Genomic DNA, 26,992 nt, shown 5'->3' on the forward strand with positions numbered 1-26,992 from the left:
AAAATACAATAATGTGAACAGTTTTCTTTATCATTTATCGGATTTGAAATATAATTAAAATTTTTATTAGTCAATATATAATAGCATTATAAAAGTATCCAATGAAACAATATTTTAAGTTTCTCCTTTTTAGTGTAATCTTTATATTTGCTGTTTTAATTTGGATACGCTGTTATAAGAATAATGTGGTATTATTATAATATTTATTGTATTTCTTTCATTTGTATTTTTGTTTTTAAATTATTATATTACTATGGAAATAATAAGCCCTTGTAAATAATAAGTGTTTACGTTTTTTTTTATATAGAATAACTATCATAAAACATTGCATAAAAAGTATAAGTTAGATAACCATTTAACTGTAACAATTAATAGACTATTATCAGAGGATTCAATTGATTCAATATTAAATGAATATTTATCTGATAACGAGGGGAATAATAAATTACATGTTGAAGGAAAAGATATATATAAAAGTTACGGAGACAATGAATCAGAAATTGAGGAATTAATAGATAACTCAATAATTACGGATAAAGGGGCTAAAGTAGCTACGATAAAAAAATCTTCTTTTATTAATAGATTAGATACATATTTTGAGAAGAAAATATTCAATCAATTAGATTCCATAGATAAAATTAAGTATAGAATGAAAATTAATAGAAAAGCTGCACTTAAATTGATATATAAAGAGACAGCTTTATTATTTACTCCACACCTTTCACTTTTATTTATAGGATTTATACTTTTTATATCAAAAATTTCATTAATTTATAAAGAAAGTTCGATATTAAAGGCACTTTCAATAGTAAATTCTCTTGTATTAGGATTTGTGGGTCTCTTAATTTTAGTAGGTTTATTTTATGTTCTTGTAAAAATTGTAAAATATAAAATGATGAAAGCAAATAATTATAAACTTTCTTACAATGAGTTAGTTTCTTTGGTAAGGAATACTTTTACTATGGAGTAGGAATATATGTACTGTTCTTAAAAATTTTGCATACATAAGAGATGTACAAACAAATATTAAATATGTATAACATCACTTATCTGTGCGCACCTATTTTTATATAAAATATATATCTTAACTCCTAGTGAGTTTGATTACTTTATTTTTCAAAATTTGATTTTTAAAGATTTTTTTTAAAATAATTTATTATATCTGCGTAATACATAGACATCTATTTATTTATATTTGTATGTATATAAATACATATATATATGTGTGTTCCATGAAATTCTTATATAAGCATGAAGTTATCACTAGTTCGTTAAATAAATATGAAAATTCATATTTTAGCATTAAAAAATACTCCTATATTCCATTTTAATTTCATTTATTATCAAATAATTGTTTTGTGGATTAATTAATAATAATGTATTATTTGTTTTACATTAATTACAAAGGTCTTTTTTTATGTATAATTACAACGAAATTAACGTATTTAAATTTTTTTTTAGTAACAAATAAATTTTATTTAATATTTATTATAAATGTTATTGCTATAATCGTATTATAATGAGTTTCTACTACAGAAACGTTTTTAATTTATGTCTAAAAATTTGAATATTTTACATATGAATTTATAAATAATTAATAAAATAATATTATTTTTAAGAATGAATTATTAAGAGTTTATTACGAATATTGAGGATTGTATATAATTGTAATTAAAGGCTGCAATACTTGATATTTTGATTATTTACAATGTTATTTTAATTAAATTATATAAGAATTAAACATATATTTAAGGAAAAGTTATAAATATTTATTGTGCTTCTAATTTAATTTTTTTTTATTTAAATTAAGTGATCTTACCAATGAATTAAGATTTATGAGTTATAAACAGTTGTTCTACAGATATTCATCGTCTTTTTTTTTTTTTTTTATTCATAACAATATTCTGTAAATATATTATACATAAGTAAATGCCCATTTACCAATAAGGGGAACAAATATAAATCAAATTTTATACCTTAATGGTATAAGTAAGCATAATTATTTTTGCGTTTATGCGATTATATATGTTTTTTTGTGTATATGCCAAGATTGGTCTAATAGTTTCTTAGCGGCTTTTTAAAATATAAAAAATATATGTTAATTAATATAAATATTTTGACTCTAATAATAATGGAAAATTGTGCATTGCAAAATTTATAATAAAGATAATAAAATTTTATATAAACTAAGGTTATTATTTCCTTTTACCTTTTAGTTAATATTAAATCTTAAAATACGTTCTTAAAATAATTAGTATTATGTATATATATTTTTTTAATTTTTCAAAATAATATAAAAAAGAAAAAAAACATTTGTAACAGAAATTATTAAGTTTTACATGTCAGATTTTTATCCAGAATTAACACAAATATTTAATCTTCCTATATATATTCATTTTTAATGAATTAAAATGCATATCATAACAAAAAATTTTCTGCAACTCCTTTCTTTATATTCTACTTCTTAACTTGTGTTTATTTTTATACGGAAATGTAGAAAACAAAACATGTATATGCAAACAAATATAAACATTTTCTATTTTCATTTAAACTTTCTATTTTTATAATTTTTTTTTAAATATATTTTAAAACAATTTAAGAAGCTAAAAACTATAGTATATTTACAATTGTTAACAAGGTTGTGTCACAAGTTCAAATGCATATTAATCATTTTAGTATATTAATAATTTATAAACGAACAAGCTTTTTTATAAAAGAGGAATTTAAGGGATAATTTAAATTATATTGTGGAAATATTGAGCAATAGTATGCATGATATCTCAGGAAAAAATTGTATAAATGGAAATCTTAATTTAAATTCACTTTCTTTTTTTTTTTTTTTTTCTTTTCTGTTCTTCACAGATGGAATTAGTGAAAATTTAAATTATCAGTATCATTAAAATATTTCTGTATATCTTGATAATAGATTAAGTAATATAACAGTATTTATGATTATAATTATCATACGTTCAAGAATACACATCACCACATCATATAAAATGCCTCTTTTTTTTTTTTTTTTTACTATATTAAGGAATCAATGAAAATAATTAATATATATAACGCACTTGATTTTTTATTGACTTAGGTGCATTAAAATAATTTATAGAAATTATATATTAAATAAAGTAGTTTTACATTTTAGGATAATATTGTCTTTTTAAGAAGTCATAGTTCTTGAAACAATAAAATATAATTAAATAATAGCACTAAGCTTAGAACAATTTTATAAAGTAGATATAAATGAACAATATTATTTACCCATTTAATTCGAATTTAATAAATCTTTTAATAAGAAGGTAGTATCCAAATGTAAATTATATTATAAGCAAATATATATATAAAGGTTTCTATTCCTCTCATTAAAATAATACGTAATAATTAAATAAAAAGTAGTTTTCCTATTTAACAAATAAGATAGCTATCATATATTTTAATAAAATTGGGAATTATTTTGTATGATCGTTTTAATGTTGTATTTATTCTTTAGTTTTATTATATATCACGCAGTATATTATTTTTAATTAATCTTTGAGTATTAAGAATTTTCTATAAGCAAAATGTTGCTTCAAATTACAGATTTAATTATGCTCTGTGTGCTGTAATATTTTTAAATATTCACCCTTGTTTATTATAATAATTTTTTAAGTTTCCTATTTCCTAGTTGATATTTTACTTGGATGCATGGTAAAAATTTTTTATTCTTTCTTATGTTTTACTTTTAGAGAGAAGTTTAAAAGAATTTCCCTTTAGATAATTTTTACATAAAATTTAATTATGATATTGATATATATGATGAAGTAAATTTTTGCTTTGGAATACATCATATGAAAACAGTGATATTGATAATACCTATATTATTTTGGGAAATGTACGGAAAAGCTTTAATGTATTATATAAAATTGTAAATAATAATTGTTATAGAGAATATTGTTGTATATAATAGAGATTTTGCTTGAACAATCAAATAATATATATCCTTGTGATAACTCATACCTTATTAAAGAAAAACTGGTTATTATTAAAAATAATAAAAAAAAATATATATATATGATGCATACCATATACATATATAGCATCCAGTTGATTTTATTATTAATAAATATTATATATTATGTGGAATATAAAGAACAGAAGAGACATAGGCATTATTATTTGTCAGGATAACTAATATATAAAGTTATTAAATTAGAATAATATAAAAGATAGAAAAAAATATTAAAAAATGAGTTCATATAAAAAAGATTATTTAATGAATGAATGTAAAATTAGTTTTTTGTTTATAGCATAAATGATGTAATTATATACTATATTATTCTGTTTGTAAATCAAAATATATTATCCAATAAAAATAATGTCCCCACATTAGCAATATATTTCTTGGGTAAAAAATATTATGAAATCAATATTACATTTAATTAAAACAATTCAATATCTAGGATGTTGTTTTTCTTAACAAATAACTGCTGTAATTACTGTATAACCAAAATTTATAAATGTTCACTGAACATATACACTTAGAGAATAGTTATAAAACTTAAAAATATTATTTTTTAAAAAATTTACTTAATATACTGATATACAAATGAATAAATGAAAAAATATGTAATAAGATACTACGTGAGTAAAGCAAATAGCCAAAGTATGACTTTAATATAATAACAGAAAGACATATTACTAGTAATTTTTCTATATATATAAACAAAAAAAAAAGAAAATAATAAATTTTAAATGTGGTTTTTCTTATAGTAGATAAAAATAATTAGTTCATTATCTACACAAACAGTAAAAATATAAATTATCTATTTACATAATAGAAGAAGGAATTATATTAAAAGAATTTTTTTTGGATAAATGTCGAAACGAGTATAATTCATGTACCACATAAATAGTATGAGTTTATACATATATATATATTCTTAAATATATATAAATCCATATATACTAAAATAATAGAATTCAACTTAAGGATTTTTAAGAATCATTCTTTTGTATAGTCATAATGAGAGTTCAAAAAAATTCTTATTTTATTTTCTCAGATGGCGCATCTTCATATTTTTCGCTAATTTATAGGTAACATAAACTACAGTTAAAATAAACAAAGGAATTGATAATAACATAGAAAATGAACTATACTGGGATAACACCATCATAGATGCGATAAGTAAACTGGATATTATAACTGGACTACAGACCTTAAGAATATTTTTAAACTTTAACTTACGTATATTTTCATATTCATTTGACGTTTTAAATAAAGAATCCAATAGTTTTACTATTTCGCTGTCGTATTTTGCATTTAGTTTCTTCAAATAATTACCTCTACTGGAATATCCAGTTTTTTTCCTGAACTCATATTTTTTTATTCCAGATGGTTTTCGTTCTAATTCTTCATGAGAAGTATGAAGATAATTATCAGACATTAATGAATCAGTTGAATTTTCAAAATAATCCCTAATATTTAATGAATCATATGAGTTTAGATAATTGTCTTGAAACTTATCTTTTAAAAGAAAGTCTATATGTTGAGAATCGGCATATGTTTTTCCATATAATAATCTTCTTACCCTTACATTCGATGTATTATTTAAGTTCATTTTCTTAATGCATGATTTTTCTGAGAGTGTTAACTAAAATTAAGGGTAAATATTTAATATATAAAAAAGAAATAAGTATATCTATATAAATAAGATATAATTTTTAAAATGAGGATGTAAGATTACAAAAATATATAGAAGTTATTGATTATAATAATTATCCTACCTCATAGAAATACTGGAATATCCATATTAATAGGGTAAAAAAAACGTGTATATTTGTTTGTACCATTATGTCTTATTTATTTATGGGTGAAAAATCTTTTGTGATATTAAAATTTTTTCTATACTATTCAATATAAGATTTGTTATAATTATTTTTTATTGTTTTTTCACTTGATTTTAAAATTATTCCTTTTATATATTTATGTATAATTATGCCATAAATATTTCTAGTGTAAATTGAGAAAAAATGAATTAAATAAAAATGTTTTAGTAAATTTTTTATGTAAAAATATTATTAATTAATATAATAAAAATAGAAAAGGTTTTAAAAAAAAAAAAAGTAATTATAATATAATAATTTTAACTATGCATGCTAGAGGATATTTACCTAAAAAAATTTATTAGCGTTTTGCTTTTTATATATTTTCTCTGCATATTAATATACTATTTTGTTAATTTGAATATGAAAATGGATAAAAACTAATAAAATTAGGTGATATAATAGATATAAGTTATATTTTGAAATGATATAATTCTAAATTCTTATGTTACCATTAAAATAATGAAAAATCTTTTACAGTTATCTAGGGGCTTATCGAATACTAACTCTTTGTTAAAATAATTAACCGTAAGTATTATCATTAGAAATAACAAAATTTACGTAAGCATAATAATAATTATAAAGTACATTTTAATTAATATGAATATAAGTTATACAATATTTACATAATAATATATTTAAAGCAAAAATTTTTAATATTCTACGAATAGTAAAATATATATTATTTTAATTGAGGTTACGTTTATTATATTATGTAAGATAAATTAACGTTACATTATTTTTGGACAAAATTTAAATCAAATTAAATTTTTTATGTGTCCTTGAAAATATATTCCTTTAATATTAATTCAAAATTTTTAATAATACAGTATAAGATGTAATATTAAAAATACAAATTTCAAAGAGAATATATTCTTTTCAAAAAAACTTACTATTAAAATACATAATATAATTTAAAAAAGAAAAAAAAAAAATATATATAATATATATAATATATATGTTAAAAATTTTAGAAAGAATTATTTATATATACGTAATTAAATGACTCTTTAATGTTACTTTGTCATGAAATAATTAACTATTTTACATTATATATAATAAGAAAATACTTACATTAATATATTAAAATTACTTCGATAAAATAAAAAACAGCTGCAAAAATAAGATTGAAAATTAACTAAAAAAAAAAATGAATCTACACTATATTTAATAAAGAGCTAGCCCTTAAAATTACATATAATGTATTTAATTGTATACTTTTAAAAATATTATTAAAATGTTTTCATATTTCATTCATATACAGTTATTTGCCAATATTCAATGAAAGAGTATAAATATATTTTTGATATATTAAATATTTTTACTATGTAAATATTGGAGAATGAATAAACTAAATTATCTTCTTATACATTTATTGTGCTTACAATAAATCATACATTAGAGTGTTTAATCATAATATTCATTTTTGCACATATATATATCTAGAGATGTTGGTAAATAATTTTTTTTTATATTTAGATAATTATTTGTATCTAAACGGACAAATATATAAGAGAGTTTCTTTATGTTGTTTTTTATATTTATTACATAGGTAATAAATGCTATAATGATATTAACATCCTTTTATTATATATAAGAAAACATAGAATAAGGAGTAATTAAGTATATATAAAAATTTAATGGAAATAACTTGTATATTTAAAAAACAGTAATAAATAACTTCATAATATTTCTATGTAAAAAAATATGAATTTTTACAAATTTTCTTATAAATGGCTTGTATACTCATATATGAATATAAAAAAGTTTAGTTTTTAAAAATAATAAAGTTCATTAGTATATAAAAGTAATTTTCTCTAAAGCATTCTAAAGACTAAGTTAACTATTTAATATATATATATATATATATATTTTACTCTCTATAATATTTATTAATCTTTTTATGATTAATGCTCCTAAGACCAAACAATGAACATTAACTTCTATTGTGATTCATGGTCTCTTAACCCTGGTTCTAACAAAATAAATTGTTGATATTGATGTAAGGTAGCTTGAAAAAGATTATTTATTCATTAATTATGTATATTCAGTGTAAATTACTATGTTAAATTGTATAAGAAAAATTATTTAATCTTAAGTATATTTTGATTCGTAATATATTTTAAACAAGAAAACAAGGAAATAGTAAATATCAAGATGAATATTAATGCAGTAAAAATTTATATGCAGTGATCTTTTAATACATATACATATATATATATGTGTGTATACACTTCTATTAATATTTCTGCAAAATCGTATATTTAATTAAGAACAAAAAATAAAATATATAGATACATACGAAAATTTTTCATTTATATATGATGATATAAATTAAAATTAAGAAAAAATTACAATTACCAAAAAATTTGATACAAAGTTACAAGATTAGTCTTCGATTCTCTTTAAAATATATATTTTTTCTTCAGAGACTTCATATACAATATTATAAATTCATTTTTTATATATATCTTGGCGGTAAAAAGTTGTGTGTGAATAAGCAGTAACTAAAGAATTTGTTTTAATTAATATAAGAAAAAATATTGTATAAAAGGTTCTTTTTTCTTTTATTATTACTATTATCGTTCTGATATAACAACTAGTATTCTTTAACGATACTTATTGGATCTTCTAAAATATAACGCTAATAAACTTAGAATTATTTATGGGATAACATCCTTAAAATTTATAATTATTATTTTAATACATAGGGCAATGAATTGTATATATATACTCTACGTTCTATATTATATATAAAACTCGTACTTTCCATATATTAAGAACTAATATATATATTTAAGTATATATATGTATTTTTTTATTTTATTTTAAGCTGAACAGTAATTATAGAAATATAATTTAATTATTGTACTATATTAAATAATTATATTATACATTTTGAATAATTATGAATGAATACAAATATTTAAGTTTAATGAAAGTTATTTTGTTTTTTAAATTAAATTAAGTTTTCTAGAATAAGTATTTAACGTTATAATTCATTGTAAACCATGTAAAATGAATTATAGTTATATACATTATATTAAGTTTTTAAGAATAATAAAAATTTATTTTTTAATTAAATATAGATCCCATAATAATTAGAAGTACATTATAATATTCTTAATTATTACCTTCATGAATTTATTACTGTATTAAAGATATAAATTATGGAAGATAAAATTTCCTGTTACTTATTAAAACCTATATTTTTATCCTTTAATTCGAATACGTCGTTTTTGCATATATATGTTATGAAAATAATATCTATGGTTGTTTGTATTATTCATATTTTTAGTATTTTTTTTTTTTTTACTAATATAGTTTTTTACCATTAGATTATTAAATCTTTTAAATAACAAAAATTTACTTAGTTTTTTCAGAATAAGCTTAACAAATCGGGGGATGACAAATACAACTGTGGTAGAAAATTATATAGGAGAACTTATCGATTGATAATAAAATATGAAAAAAATTATAGTTCAAGTAGCGCATGGTTAAGGAAAAAGACGGAATATAATGGAAAATGCTAAAAAAAAGTTACAGCTTATAATGAAAAAGAAGACAGAGGAAAAAATAAACAATTAGAAATTTATTAAATAATAGAGTAGGATATGAACAAGATAGGAAAAATAAATTTTCTGCATACACCAAAGGATATTCAAATTTTATAAAACGAATTTTGGACAAAATATATTATATATATAAAGTTAAAAAAACAAGGGATTCTAGACATTAAGATTTTATACGCGAGAGTACATAATAAATATTTTTGTGTTTTTATTTTTTCTATAGTGATTACTGGAGCTGCATTGACAACTCATTATTTATTAAGAAATTTAGGTTTTTGGATATATTTGTATTTATTAAAAACTTATACAACAATATAGGAAGTAGTAATTTTATTATTGTTCAGTTTCCTAGTTTTATTAGCTTTTATTTATATGTTAAGGAAAGTTGCAATGAATTTTAAGTTAATGTGTTTTATAAATAAAATATATAATACAATATATTGTTTTTCCATTAAAGTAGCCTTTTGTAGCAATTACAATAAATAATTTCTCTAGTGATATAACCCCGTGCCACGCATATTTATAATTATTTAGTTTTTATAAATCATCTTTAATGGACATCCTTTTTTACACACAAAAGTAAAAATATATATTTTTAATTTTTTTGTGAATTTTAATGTTATAATATTTTTAATTATGTATTTTAATAAATCGTTCCGTTTTGACATAGTACTATGGATATACATGTGTATATGAGTATTTAAATAGATTATTATAAAAAATATATATTGGGGAGTTAAAATTACTATGAAAAATCCCAGTTCAGGAAATTTTTTGGAAATATTATGTTAACATAAATTTGTAACTGTATAATGTAGTTTTACATTTATTATAATGTTGTTCTGTCTTAAATAATTATTTTTTGATCTAATTAAGAAAATATTTTATAAGTTTTAATTTAAAAATACATATTCCTTGTTCTGTTTTTGAAGAAACAAAGTAAATGATATCTATTTTATTTATATATTTAATTTAAATTTGTTTACTTAGATTACAAACTTAAAATTCCATAAACCAAATATGTTTCATAGGAAATATATTTTCAGAAGGAAAGATGGTAAGAATCTTTTTAATATACTTTAAGTTTTTTTTTTTGTGCAATATATTTGAACATATATATAATAAAAAAGTATCCTTATTAAATATGGATTTTTTTATAACACTTTACGATATTATAGAATATATATCTTTACAAATATATGAAGTGATAAAAACGTTAAGTGTTTTATTATTGTCCATAATTGTGTTTTTAATTAAAATCTACAAATATTAATTAAATATATATTATGCGTAAAAATTAAAAATAAATAATTCGCATATATTTTTTTATTTTTAATATTATTAAAATATGAAATTAGTGAATTAAATATAATCATACGTTGACAAATAAAGTGTATAAATTCTTTTTTTTTTTTTTGCTTCTTCACAGTAGTAATATTTTATATGTGTGTATATGCTCTAAAAGGGTAAAATATAATTAGGGGAATGAAAATAAATATATATTTTGTAAGTATAATTATATGTCCTATTTCGTATGTCTATGTATATATTATGATTTAATATTATTTTTAGGATGTTTAAAAATATATATAGTTTATACTGACGATTATTAATCCATTATATTTATAATGCTTATTTTTTAAATAAAATATAATTAAAATAAAAGAATTATTTTTTTATAGATAATTCATAAGTACAAAACGTTGTTTTGTGGTTATATAAGCTTTGATTAAGCTTATTTAAAAAATAATTATATTTTTTGTACAAGATTTAATTAAATAAGTTTAATGTATATAGTTCGCATGCATCATATTGCTAATATATTTCATGATAAATGTCCTTTATTAAATTTTATTTTTCATAGATTAAAAAGATATCATGTTATTACTCTATTTTTTAGTTATATGAATTGCGTGTACTTTAAAAAATTTTGTTTAGTTAACGAAATATACGATGCATATTTTTTTTGTAAAACTATGCTTAGTATTTACAAAAAATGAGATTACCATATATAGCGAATTATGCATGCGGAAAGTGAAAAAATTACTAATAAAAATTTTAACAATAAGTATATATAAATAAATATATATATATATATATATATATATATATATTTTCGTTAATATTAGATATTAATACAATTTATTAAAATATTTTTTTACATGTAGTCATGGTGTTTATGCATAGATATATGGAATAATTCTACTATGACAATATATTTTATTTTATTTTATTTTATTTTATTTTTTTTCTTTCATATATACAAATATAAAAAAAAAACAATTATTAGTAACAGGAACATGGTTATTGAATCTATTAATTGTTTAATAAGAAGCACAGTAAAGATTGATGATATATTTATTCATGACAAATTCGGAAAATAATTATTCAATAAAATATATTACAAACTTTTTTACTATATGTCATATTATAATTATGCTTATATTTATTTATATATTATTCTGAGATGAAATACACTTTTGTAAAGATATGTATATTTTTATCGTTCTTGCAAATTATCTATTCTTATAACAGTTTTTATAAATATTTAAGAGTTCCTCAAAAAATTTTTTATGAAATTTATCTATAATTCATGAAGTAATAATCTCAAGATTACAATTAAACACTAAATGTTGAAGAGAATTATATAAACAGAAGAAAATATACGATTTTTATGAAGGATAATATCAAAAAAATTTGAATTGTTCTATGTTTTTATTAACAAATTATTTTAATTAATTCTTAGGTTATACTTATATAAATAGAATTTCACGCGTGCATTTATTCTTTATTCACCTATTTTACACCCCTCCCCTTAGAGTTAGTGAATATATAATATTAAAAATAGGATAATTAAAACGTTAAGAATTTTTATGTATTAAATATTTTTGGAAAATTTGCTATAAAAATGTATTAGCATAATTATTGCTAATTATATTCTCATTTAAGCATTAATAAGTACTAATTTTGTAATTCACTCATTGTAGAACATTGAATTTTCGTCAATCAACATATAATTAATTAATATATTGGTGTCTTCATAAAACCTATGTTCTTGTACTTAAGACTTTTCTGTTTCACTTTAAGAACCTCTATTTGCATCTTTCATAATGTTGTAAATACTTCGTATATTTTCATGTTTATTTAAAGAATTATATATTTTAAATATATATATATATATAGGAACTGTTTCTTGAAATTACTTATTTCCTTATGAACTGTGTTAATAAAATTTGCAAAATAAATATTTTTATTAATAAAAATAGTTAATTGAAAAAAATAGTACATTTAATTAAACTCTATATATATGTTATGCATACAGTTAATGTAATATCTTCTTAAAAAAAATGAGACATAATTCAACATAAAGCATTAAATCTGTATAAAGAAACAGATAATTAAAGGATATTCATAATAAATCAATATAAATGAAAGATGGTTACATATAAAGGCTTAAAAGCGGATTTTATTATAAATATTTTGCCAAAAGAAATATACTTTTTTTATCACTACAGTTATGAATAATGGTGATTAAAAGTACTGTTGTTGCTTAATAAAAGGTATATTTTATATTATTTAGTTTGTTATGTTTTATGGTAAGATTCTAATTCATAAAAATCCAATTTTTGTATATTTTAATACATATTCAGGAATATAAAATATATATTCAACTAAAATAAGTTCGATTATTCTATAGCGCATATTACGGAATCATAAGTATCAAAAAAAATATATCAAGTTTACTTTCTTATTTAGCCATTAGTGTACTGTATATCCATATGAATTTAATTCAATTATTGGTTATGCGATTTTCTATCTCATGATATAATATATATATGATATATATTAATAAAGGTAACACAGTAATGTATTCCAAGGAAAATAAAAATTTCGATGTATTCTTACAATTAACAATTGAAAAGATAATACATTAAAAGCGATATTTCTAATAAATTCTGATATAATATTTTGAGGAGAAATATATATATGTAAAAAAGGAATATAAATGAAAATTTAAAACGAAAAACATGTTAAATTTTTGTACAATTAAATTTTTTCCTTTATATATAAATGCTTAAAAAAAACATTTAAAATATGCAAATATGAAATATTACATTTATATTTTAAATATCCTAATTTGTATATATAATATATACAATTCTATTTATCCCATGAATGCAATATGTATATGTCGTAAAGATAATCATGAATAATTTTATTTACGTAGCATTGTTGTTCACAGATTATTTAATGAACAAATTATGGTATGGTGGAAAATTTTATTATTATAAAATATAAAAGTATTCACTGTGAAAACATAAAATAACTCAAACTATATATATAGATCATTAATAGAAGGTAGTTATAGATTGCATTTATCTTGTGTAAAATGTATTTATATAATAATAATTGAAAGAACGGATGTTATTAATGTAATGTTATGAAATTCAATCTTTTTATATTTAATGAACTTTTAAATATAAAAATAATAAAAAATAATGAAAACTTTTAATATAAAATTATGCATTAGTTTTTACTTAATTTTTCTTAATTTTTCTTAATTTTTCTTAGTTTTTCTTAATTTAATTATGTAATTAAAATTATATTATTTTTATAAGATAAACTGTACAAGGAAATTTTATACATGAATTATCCGTGTTTGTGTTGACAGATTATTGTTCATATATTAAGAACCTGTTATTATAACAATGAGAGATATAACAAAGAGTTTTTGATTAGTTAATTATATTTTATTATGCATAATAAATATTTTCATGTTTATTTCATTTACAGAGTACCTACTAAAATATAAAGTACGGTTTAATGAGTATTTAATTAATAAAAAGTGTAGTGTTAATTATTACTTTAATGTACAAATAAAGACGGGAAATTTTATAAAATAAGGATAGATATACCATTTAATTTTATTTTGAATTCCATATATTAATATATTGTGTTCTTTATTATGATATTAATAACATTATAAATAATTTTGCTGTTATACTTATATAAACGGATGTGCACTAAATTTATATATTTTTTTTTTCTTATTAATTTATTTGTTTTTAATATATGATTAGTTGTAATATTTATGATAATATGAAAAAGAAAAAATAAGATTTTGCATGTGATAACAAATTTTTAAGTTGAATAATTACAACTTTATATCCATTTAATTATTATATTAAAAGAAAGATTTTTAATTTTTATTATGTTTATTATAAATAATAAAGAAAATTTTATAAACTTTGAAAATTTTTCAAATTAATTTAATTTCATAATCCAAAAAAAAAAAAAGAAGATAATATGTGCGGATAATTATAATAAAATTACAGCTTAAATTAATATATAATTTATGCCCTTTATATTATATTTTTTAATTTTTAATTTTTAATTTTTTTTTTTTTTTTTTGTTATAGATTTTCTTTGCTATAGTGAAAGATATGATATATTTGTAATATGAAAAAAAAAATTTATCTTATAGACTATGCTTTATGTACAGAATTAATATTCTCTTATTAGAGCTTTATTCCAAATTTTAATTATTTTAAAATATATTTGTTATTGTATTTGTTTTGTTTTTTTAAGATAATGTGTATTTTGCATATATTAAAATAACATTAAAGTATTACATAAGCTTAAAAAAAACGAAAAGTTCTTGCTAAATATAGATTTAATTTTATATATTGGTAATTAACCTTATCCTTTTAAATATATCAATAAATAACAATTTTGATGTTTTGTTTTATTTGTGTTTGTGTGAACATATTTTTAGTATCCATGCAACCGATATTTATATTTGTGTATTATTTAAAATTTTTATTTTATTTAGTTTTTGAAAAATTAGAAAAGTATGATCCATGAGAGTTTATAATATAGATAATACTATTGTTCCTGGTATTGGTGTAAATAAACGACTAAATGTATTGTTTGGGAACAAAATAAATTTTGACGCAATGTCGTAAATAAGAAAGTACAAGATAAATGTGCTCATCCTTTATTATATTTTTTATATTTTTCCACCTGGTATATATCTTGCTTTGTTCCAAACGCTTAATATTCCATAAACTTTAAAAGAAAATTATATATATTAATTATTTTTAATGATATTTACATAAATATAATTTTATTAATTACAAAATCAAATAATATTATATATATTTTTGATGTAAAACAAAATTTTATAGAGTTCTCTTGTTAACATTCTTAAAAAAATAAAAAGGAAAGATTGCACATTCGGTTCAATATGTAGTAGAACGTTATGCGTCCACTATGGAGAAACAGAGTATTTTTTAAGACCAACTGAAGAATTAAAAAAATTAAGGGAAAATTTTACATCCAAATACAACACAAAAAGGTTAAAATTGAAGAACTCACAGAATGTTCTCTATAGTAATAGTTTGAAAAATCATAGTATTCTAAAAAAAAGAAAAAATATGTTACATTAACCAAATATAATAGATATAAACCTAGAAAAATATCATAATTTCCTATCAGATGATAAGCCCTTTATAGATTCTAAATTGAAAGGTAATAAAAAAGTTATAGTGTATAATAAACCACTGAAAACAGAGAGTACATTAAGAAAATTAAGAGAGAATTTGTTAAATAACCCCTTTATAAGAGATTTAATGTTAAAAGAAGTAGATAACATTTTATTAAGAAATGAATTTAATACTTAAAATGTATTAAAGGAATTAGACAATAATATTTTAACTAATACATAGGTAGGCCTATCAGAATTAAATATGCTAGAAAAAATTGTATTAAATAATAAACTACTTAAGGAATCATAAATAAAAGAGTTAAAATCAATTCTGTTAAATAATAAAGCATTAACTGAATCTCATCTACTTGAATTAAAATTACTGGTAAGTGATATAATAAGTGATAATTCTAATCTAAAAGTTAACGCTCAATCACGATATATGGATATTTTAAATAAAAGTTTCATAAATAGACATTATAGACTACCAAAAATAAGAGATAGTTTAATTAGAACAGATTTAAACAACAAAAATATCTTATTACATGAAGATCATTCTTTAAAAAAGAACGATATAACAAAAGATGACTTATCACCTAAGGATACTCCTACAGACGTAATTCCTGTATCTAATAACAAGGAGTTGTTACAAAAAAAGAATTCAATTAGTGAAATTGACATTATCAACGAATGTTTATTAGATAAGGATGTCTCTAAAGAGGAAACCGACGTAACCGATAAAAAGGAGCTATTACAAAAACATAATTCCATAAGTGAAATTAATAGCACTAAGGAAAATTTATCACAAAAAGAAATACATGCAGAGAATATTTATGTAACTAATAAAAAGGAGTTGTTACAAAAAAAGTTTTCCATTAGTGAAATCGATACTATCGAGGAATGTTTATAATATAAGGATATCTCTATAGAGGAAACTGACGTAACGAATAAAAAGGAGTTATTGCGAAAAAAAGATTCCATAAGGGAAATTGATAATACCAAGGAAAATGTATTTCCAAAAGAAAAAAAAAATTTATTATAGATATACACATGAATGATGGAAAAAAGGAATATGCTTTACAGAAAGAAAAAAATTATATTATAAATATACATATGAGCAACGGGAAAAAGGAAAATATATTACCAAAAGGAAAAAAATATATTATGGATATAACTACGATTGATAAAGAAAAGGAAAAAGAATTACCCGAAGTGAAAAAATATATTATAGATTTACATGTGAGTGATGGCATAAAAAAAGATGAATTATCACAAAAAAATTATACTTCAAGTAAAAATAAAAAAAAGAAAGAAAAACAGTTACCAAAAAAAAAGGCTTGGAATATAGATTTGTTCATGAGTGAAAAAAGAAAAAAAAAAAATTTATTTAAAGAAAAAAAATGGCATATAAATATATTTATGAATGATAGGTCTAAGAATATTGAATTAATATGAGAAATAAATCCTTTAAACATAATTGATGTAACAGTCGAAGATCCTTTGTATGAAGTAATGGAGGATTACCTTTTTGAATGCGTCCTAGAAGCCAATGATAAAAAAGAGCCTAATAAAATAAACGCTTTTTTAAAAAAAACAGCCATTTATTGTGCTCCTGTGATTGCAGCTTGTGTTGCACTACCACTTCTTACAGTATATTATATTAATACAGCCGCTACAGACATAATTACTTAAGCTGTAAGTGCAGGTATAACAGAAGGGTTATCTGAATTATCGTCTTGTACATTTTCTGCTGTAACTGAATCTATTATAACTGCGTTAGCTCAACTCCCAAGTTTAGCAGTTCCTGTATTTAAAGCGATTTCAAATACTATAAGTTCTCCCATAAAAAATATTTTTTTGGGAGGTTTATTTTCATTTGAAGGTAATGTTATCAATGCCTTTTCTGAAGCTGCAAGTCAATCCGGTGGAGGTGTTGCCACATTTGTTAATGGTTTTCGAGATGGTGCTAGAAATGTTGTAAACTGTGCATTTACTACAGTCCCAAATAAAGTTTATTCTGCAGGTGTTTCAGCTGGTGTAAGAAATGCTATCATGCGGACTGTATTTCCATCATTAATTGCTATTTCTGTTCTAATTATATTTTTAGGTATTTATAAATTATTTTTACACCTAGGAAAAAAGGGAAAGTTAAATTTTATCAATAATTATAAAAAGAAATCGTTAAGTTCCTTAGAGGAAATTAAATTTCATAATAGAATAAATATATGGAAAAAGAGTCGACATAAAAATTTTTTACATTTATATGATGAGTAAATTTCATATACTCACATAAATAATCTCTGAAATATTGGTACTATGATTATTTATATATATGTTTGCCTATATTTTAATTAAAATTTTTTTTATATTTTAAATTTTAATTAATATCTTTTTTTTTTTGTGAACACAATAATATTCAATCAGTATAAAATAATATTCTCCATTATAGTATACACATGTATAATTTTTATATGCTATATTTTATGGAATTTTTTCTATTTTAATTAATATTGTTTATGTATTTATTTAAGATATACTTGTTTCCTTGGTGCACATATATACTTACAATATTACATATTAAAATTTTTAATATTTTTAATACTTTTTATTTACTTACACCTGAAATAAGTACCTTAATTTTTTTTTTTTTTTGAATTATAGATAAATGAACCGGTTATTAGGTTCAGCTATTTGAATTTTTATTAAGCTTTAACTTAATATGCTTATTAATTAAAATTAAATATATGTTTGTTTTGTTTTATATAATTTAGTAGAATTTAGTGGAAATATTCTTTATTTATTAGAACTGGTTATAGTTTAAAATATTTTCGTCTGATAGGTATTTGAACATGTTACCAATGGCCATATTTAAATAAATTATACTGAACATTTTTAGGAATACGCGCTATTTTTCCTAAATTTTTTTTTTGCTTTTTAAAATTTTTGTATTCAGTAGCGTATTGGTGATAATTAATAAAAGGTTTTATTATCTTTTAACTCTTTTTTTTTTCTTTGTTTTTATATTGTTTAATTTATAACCATACTTTATATTTGAATTTTTATAGTATTAATAAAATAACATTATTTAAAATTTTTTCCTTTTAAAAATGTCTTTTTACTTTTAATTTGTTGACACAGTTTGATTTGAACGTGAAATAATAAATATATTTTTGTATTAGATGAATTACAATGTACATATGTAGTTATATCGGAAGATTATATAAAATAAGCAAATATTTTGTTTAAGAGTTGTTATGTGCCAGTATATTTTTAAGTCAGAAATCATCATTATGAATGATATAATAATTTTTATAAAGTAATACAATTAACGAATTATCAAATTTCAAATTATATACCCAATCACTTGCATGCCATTAAATATAGTAGCATTACTATGAAATATTACAAAAGAAAAGAATATATGCTTATTAAACTTAATGAAGCAATTAAATATATATATATATTATATTTTTTAGCGAAGGAATAATATAAATATTGAGTTGAACGAACAACAAAATGTTAAGAACATTGGTATATTAAGAAAACAAATAAAATTTAATATTTGAATTTTCTCTTAAAGGGATTAGTCATTCAGTGTTCGTATCTCCGATGTAATAAATAGTATAAGTTTCCCAAGAGTTTTTATATATAATGTTTTGCATTAAATATATACTGATAAACGTAAATATAAATATTTGATATAATACGTTTAAAGTTATGATGAACATTTGCAAAATAAGAAGTTAACAGGATAGAAATTAGAAATTTTATATTAATTTAAAAGTGTAAATATATAGTAGATATAGGAAGTATATTAATGAAAATTTATAGATGGATTTTTTCTAACAAGGAACATGTGTTTATTTGATTATATAGAGCATTATAGTAAAACTTGAAAATAGTAGGGTCTGCGGTTAAGTATTATAAGAATAGAAAATTAATGATGATAAGGTGTTGGTTATTTAGTAAACACACAAATATAACTCTAAAGAAGAAGAAGAAGAAAAAATACTATAATATCTAGTATAAATAAAACTAATTATTGAATAATTATGTGTTATTCATTTAATACACTTGTAAATATTAATTGTTGAAACATATTCTTGAAAATTAAAAAGAAAAAAGACGATGTATATTTTCAAAGAAAAAATGCAAGATTTAATGTAATTTAATAAATTGCATATTGTCTTATTATTTAAACTTGAAAATGTTAACATTTTTCAACATAAACATACTACAGAAAAAAAATATATATATATCAAAAGGAAGTATAATTTTACATAAAATAAGAAACATTAATAATTTAAACTAACAATTAGAATATATGTGATTTACTCACATAAGTGGGTATATAGAATTACACTAAAACAATTTTTTAAGATGAAATATAAAAAAAAAAAGAATATATTTTATAACTACATTAGGGGAATACATTTTTTTACCACTAAACATATAAAAAAATTTTCATATTCGAATTATTGTAATAAATTAAAAATATTGTGAATTTAATTTTTTACAGGAAATGTTTTTATTTCACATTTATAATTAGGGATTATTATCATTATATCCAATAATTTTATATATATTAATTTAAAAATGTTGTATTATTCAACCCAAGTTCATGGCATCAAAATGGCTGATGCAGCGTTCATAGAAATATACGCTTTACAAATCATTATAAACAGAGAAAGCACCAGATATGACGCAATCACAGTTATAAGAATCACAAATGCAGAATATACTTTATGTTCTTTCATGTACCTAAAGATATATTTAACTTTATTTCGAATTTTAAAGAAATAATAATTATTATTTAAGCCGATTTGGAATAAATCTGATTTAATACTTGAATCTACGCTTTTTAAAAAATTGGCGTTTTCATATTTCTCAATATCATCATAATTTTTTAAGGTATAACCTTTTTTTTTTACGTCATTTTCATCTTTGGATGCACCCTTCTTTTTTTGAAAGTTTTTATGATTTCTTAGATCATTAAATTCCTGTTCAGAAAAATCACATTGTACTAAATTATTAAATCGTTTTTTAAATTCGTCATCATGTTCTAATGCTTTTAATCTTTCTCTAAATGTATCATCACTTTCATATAACATACTATATATTCCCTTTTTTATCGTTTGGTATTGTTGGTTTCCGGGTATTTTTGTTTCGCCATTTAGTAATCTGCTAAATCTTATATTTAATGCATTATTTCGATTACACTCATTACCCCTTGATTTAATATTGTTGTTTTCCTAAAAATAAAGGTATATATTAAAAATTCAAAAATATCATATATATATATTATTTTAATAGAATTTTCTTATCATAAAAATAGACATAAAATAACAAATAAGAACAAAAAAATTTTAAATATAAGAACTGTGGTACCTCATCGAAATGTTTCATTGTACATATTAAAATAGAAAAAATAATAGCTTTCGTCAAAAAGATGAGCATATTTGTATTTTGTTTTATGGTAAATTTCTTTAAAGTTGTTAAAAAATTTGTAATAATGTACTAGGTTTACATGAAAATTTAAGTAATAATAAATGGTTGATTTATAATATGTTTTAATTATTATTTTCTTTTTTGTCAATAAAAAAAATGTTTAGTTTTTTTTTAAATAAAGAAAATTGTGGTATATATTGAAGCACAAAAAAGACAAAAATTTAGTGAAAGTTTCATTTTATAATATTAATTAATATTGTTCAAATAATACAAAATAAACAGTATTTAATAATTATTATAAGGATAAAACCGTATAAAAATTACAATTTAATATGTAAATTCATTTATAAATTAACATATATATAGTAGTATATATTGATATAATATTGTATTAATAAGAAAATAATAGGGGAATAAAGAATTAATGTAATAAAGTATGTATTAGAATACAAAATATTTATAGAACTAATATGCTTAAATTTGTAACATACTGCATAATAAATTTTTTTATAAACTATGAACTAATTTATCCCATTGTAATGTTTTTTAGCGTTAATTTTTATAAATGTTATTAAAGGAAAAGTAGAATATAAATAAACACAAAAATATTACAGTATATTACATACGTTTATATTAAATATAGTATTAGATTTAGATATAATTTGATGAATATTAATTATTAAAAATTAAATTAATATAATATATAGCGTACCAATGGTTGTACCTTTATGTTATAAATAATATAGAAAATTTTCATTTTGTTCAATAATTTGAAATGATGTTCGGTTTATTCCTTGCAGGAAATGTATATTTATATACTACCTCAATAATTTCAATGATATATTGCTAAAAAGAATATCAAATGAGTACAACTTAAACTCCTATATACATTATTTTGTGGAGATTTTAATAATTTATAAGACGGAATATAATAATAAGAAAAATAATAAATATAAAACATTGTCTATTTAAAATATACATTTGAATTTTCAAATTTTTTTTAATATTTATGTATATTTACTTTTTTTTTTTTAATTTTAGATCAGTATTCATTTTAATTTTTTTGTTTTTAGTGATTTAGTTTTTGTTGAATACTATTATTGAAGCCGAAGATCAGAAAAAGAAATTGATGCAATATAAATGTATATTAAATCTATTTAAAATAAGTTTTTTAAGATTGAATGTTTAAGATTAAAATTAGAAAAAAAAAAAAAGAAGATATATATTTATCTAAAGTTTAAATGAAATATTTAAATTATCTATATATTTCTTTCATTTTTTTTTATTAAACAAATTGTTTGTGCTATAGCTTATAAAAAATTATATTTAAAATGTTTAAAATATTTTTATTTAAAATATTATTTTACAATTTTGCAGTTTAGAAATTTTTAATGTAAAAATACTTCTAACAAATTAGCGTAAATGACTATGATATATGTGTGATATCTTGGTAAAATTATATAAAATTAAAAAAAGGAAAAAAAAATAAATTACAACTTTTACTTCATATGTGCACATTGTTTATGTATATATATATATGAAAAACTAATAAAATCAATAATAAAATATTAATTTTAAAAATAACAAATCGACATTTGTTTATTCGTACGGAAAAACTTTAGTGAGAAAAAAACTAATATTTATAACTAAATAAAAAAAAAAAAAAATAGCAGTTGTGTTTAGGGTTATTTTCTAATTTTATTCCTATTTTTGTATTTTAATGTATTAGTGTAAGCTATTGAATATACAACTAATTTTTAAAAGAAAATAAAAATAAATTTTATAGTTTTTTGACATAAATAAGTATTTTTTTATTTTTATGGAATAAAAAGACCGACACCAAATTAGACATACATTCAACCTTTCTTAAATTGGTATTTAAAGGTAAAACTTTGGTTTTTCTTATACTATTTTTTAAGCAATAAAGATAGAAATTATTTCTGCTTGTTCTAAAAAATTTAATTTTTTTTAGCATTTTTATATATTCCACTAAAAATGTGGATATTTAAAATAATTTTTATTTTACTAAAAAGTAAAAAAGTTTGCTTTATTATTTAGGACAAATAACCATTTTTACTTCAGCGAAGTTAATAAATTTTAATTATCACAAGTGGAAAAAAGATCACGATTTAATTGTATTTCATAATAATATAGTTTCTTTTCAAAAAAAAAAAAAAAAAAACAATATAATATAATATAATATAATAGAAAAAAATGAAATACAAATAAAATTTTAAAAATATTTGTTTAATTTGTAAAGAAATATTTTTAAGATTTTATATTTTTTTGGTATAAATGGAAGTAATTTTTTTTAAGATACTTATTTTATTATAATAAAAAGTATATAAATAAAATTTGGAATTTACATCTGTATTTAGTAATTTATTTTTGTTGATTAGGTTAAAAATGCATAATGTTGGTATTATATATATAAGTAAATTTATAAGGAAAAATTTATAATTTATTTTCATATTTTTCTTCTTTATTTTACCATTTAAAACACAATGTATATATATAGAAGTAAAAGTATTTTTATAAATCTTTATGATATAAATGAAAACAATAAGTAAAAACTTATGAAAATCTAATTAATGTCTTTTTAATAAATAGAAGTATGAATCACACATTAAGTACTATCCTCTTTACTAAATTTATGATTTCCAAAAAGAAATGGTTATGAAATATAAAAAAAAGGACCTCCCCATCATAAAATATTTCTCATTTAACTCCTTGATACAGAAATTCTAATGTTACAATATTGGGATATATTTGAAATATATCATATTTTTTGTTTAGTTGTTTTGCTTTGTTTTTTCCGCTGTTATATATTTTATTTTTGAAAACAAAATTTTATTATTATCAGACTAAACACATTCCTATATAATAAGTAATATTTATGTCTTTTTGCTAGAGTTCAAATAGTAATTCTGTGTATGCGTAGGAAAAGAGATAATTTGTTAGATTTTAAAAGCTAGTTTACATTTAGACAAAAATGTAACGGAAGTAAAGTATAATATACAAGGGTAAATACACCGAAAGTTCATTATTTAGTAAAAATACATTAGAAAACTATGAATTAGGAAAATTAGACGGTGAACTGTGGACATAAAATGAAGAAACAGAAGGGAAAAAAAAAAAAAATGTAAGAAAGATAAACTTAAGTTGGAAAAAATAAGAGGAAAAGTTAATTCAAAGGAAAGAGGATTAATACAATAAAAAGTTATAGAAGAAATGAATAAATTAAAATCATGAAAAAGAAGTATGAAAATTTTTAAATTTTGCAGAAGGGAATAAGATTATTACTCAGAATATAAGTTCTGCAGCATATCTCTTTAAAACAAATATATAATATATTTTAAAAAGTGTGTATCAGATGTACTTCTTTATATAGATGAATAAAAAGTTCTGAATTTTTATAAAATGTTTTAAAATAAAACAAAATATTGTAATTGCGACATATTACTTGGCCCAATTTTAATGTTAGTGATTTGGTTTCTTCTGTTTAATAAGAGGATATTATTAGGTTGTAATATTCTCTGGAGAACCAAGTGTAGTATTTATTTAACTTTTCATAATTATTTTTAAATATGATTTGTCCATAAATGAAACAGATAAACCTAGTTATAACCAACATATTTCCCTCGTTAATATCATTTATTATAAATTATGCAAAAAGTTGTATCCCAAGAGATACTGTAACTTGAAAAAGTGATATATTGATATATAAGATTTATGAAGTTCCCTGAATATAATTAAACGTTTTGAAATAACATAGGAAAATTAATATATATTCTTACATTTTATAAGAATTTGGATATTTTTTTTTCTAATTTGTATATTATAATATTTTTTGAGGGCGTATAAACATCCCCCTTTATTATATATATACGTATATATAAATTTAATTATATTATTAATTTATAATTTTTACTTTTACTCATAAACATATTAGATGTTTCACGAAAAAATGAATATTATTTATAGATTACTTTTTCATTTTTTTGAATGTAGATAATTAACTTACGTTTGTTTTGGTATTCTCAATAAATAAAACATTTAAAACATAATTTACGGGATAATGAATATTTTTCAAAATGGATAAAGCAAATAATTATATATTAATTTAGAAAATATGTATTAAATAGAAGTTTATAAGTTGTATAACATTCATAAGTAGATATTTTTTATAAGATACAGAATTAATTAACATATGCTGTTATATTTTTTTGAATAAACACATATTTATAACATTTGACAAAGTATAGTAGGAATTCAAATAATGGAAAATTATATGACACCTATTATAATTCTTGATGTACTTATAAGTATATATATATAATATACAAATGGAAGAATTCAATAAAATGATAATTATAATATTTTTGTGTAATATGAATTAGGAAAATATTAATTATATAAGCTTATTAAAATTTTATGGATTTTTTATATTTTCTTATGTTTAATTAATTATTTAGAACATCAATGTGACAAGACTTAGTATGAATTTTTTATTTTAGAATTAAAAAAATATATGCAATATATAATATTATTCTATAATCATCCATAGTTACTAAGTGAAACAAGTAAGAAGGAAATAAAAAACTAGGATATAAATATTTATTCTTTTGTAAGTATATTTCATAAAATATATAACTGAACTTATATAAATTAGTTGTATAAAAGTATAATTTAAAATATGAATTAGTATTGATTTTCTATTTAAAATTAATAAAATATATTTGAGACGTTCTCCCCTCTATTAAACATTCAAGCAAAAAATTAATATATCAAAGATATTCCTAAATTTTATTATATATTATTTTATAAATTATTCTTCCACATTTTTCAAGGATATTACTTTATCGTATAATTTAATATATTAAAATTATTTTTTAAATTATCTTAATTATTAATAATGTTTATATAATGAATTTACTTCAAGATTTTTATTTTTTTTTTTAATGTTAGTATTTTATAGTGAAGCTATAAATTTGTATTTTTATTAATAAAATAATATAAAATAAAATAATTTTAGGTATTCTAAAACACTTTATTTATATGTAATAATATAAATTAAACCTAAAAATTATACTCTTTACAAAACATGATAGAAAAATAGAAGTTCACTTATTCTTTAGATTAAACATATATATATTTATTCATAGTTTAGATACTAAATTATAGATTTGATTTTAAACATTTTGTATGAAGAAGAATGAATGAACATGATTAAATGGTGTAACTGAAGTGTGTGTTATAATTTTAATTAATATAACATAAGGCGTTCTACAAAATATTACTATTTTCATTTATTACTACTATTATTATTATTATTTTATTGTTATAATAATTAATATTATTTAAGTCAATAACATGTTGTAGTATATGCTCTAAAATTAGAACAATTATTGAGATACCATCATTATAATTAGTAATTACTGATATAGTATATAGAGAAATGTATTATGTACATAAATTAAATGTCCAATATTGTATATAAACTCAATATTTTCGCATAATAAGAAATAACACATTTTTATTTTTAATTTATTGTGAAGAGGGATAAAAGTAAATTTAATTAATCAATACACACATTGCATAATTAAATTATATATTTTGTTTA

General features: G+C 19.5%; 3 protein-coding genes and 2 pseudogenes across 3 annotated transcripts, besides 2 other annotated features; 3 read left to right on the forward strand and 2 right to left on the reverse strand.

Moving 5' to 3' along the window:
* Window positions 1–101: 101 nt before the first annotated feature.
* On the forward strand, window positions 102–970 carry PmUG01_13057500 (Plasmodium exported protein, unknown function; the record flags this gene model as incomplete). Its single annotated transcript, XM_029007581.1, has 2 exons — window positions 102–188; window positions 308–970. 2 exons carry the CDS (start codon window positions 102–104, stop codon window positions 968–970), a joined length of 750 nt encoding a protein of 249 aa, XP_028863955.1.
* A 4,057-nt stretch (window positions 971–5,027) lies between these two features.
* Window positions 5,028–5,829, reverse strand: PmUG01_13057600 (Plasmodium exported protein, unknown function; the record flags this gene model as incomplete). The annotated part of the gene is made up of 2 exons (XM_029007582.1): window positions 5,028–5,630; window positions 5,764–5,829. 2 exons carry the CDS (start codon window positions 5,827–5,829, stop codon window positions 5,028–5,030), a joined length of 669 nt encoding a protein of 222 aa, XP_028863956.1.
* A 3,203-nt stretch (window positions 5,830–9,032) lies between these two features.
* On the forward strand, window positions 9,033–9,921 carry PmUG01_13057700 (annotated as a pseudogene).
* Window positions 9,033–9,921: a sequence feature (Plasmodium exported protein, unknown function, pseudogene).
* A 5,374-nt stretch (window positions 9,922–15,295) lies between these two features.
* On the forward strand, window positions 15,296–18,195 carry PmUG01_13057800 (annotated as a pseudogene).
* Window positions 15,296–18,195: a sequence feature (Plasmodium exported protein, unknown function, pseudogene).
* A 2,345-nt stretch (window positions 18,196–20,540) lies between these two features.
* Window positions 20,541–21,378, reverse strand: PmUG01_13057900 (Plasmodium exported protein, unknown function; the record flags this gene model as incomplete). Its single annotated transcript, XM_029007583.1, has 2 exons — window positions 20,541–21,173; window positions 21,310–21,378. The coding sequence occupies 2 exons, from the start codon at window positions 21,376–21,378 to the stop codon at window positions 20,541–20,543; spliced, it is 702 nt and encodes a 233-aa protein (XP_028863957.1).
* Between the last annotated feature and the right edge of the window lie 5,614 nt (window positions 21,379–26,992).

Source organism: Plasmodium malariae, assembly GCF_900090045.1.
Source record: "Plasmodium malariae genome assembly, chromosome: 13".
Lineage (NCBI taxonomy): Eukaryota > Apicomplexa > Aconoidasida > Haemosporida > Plasmodiidae > Plasmodium > Plasmodium malariae.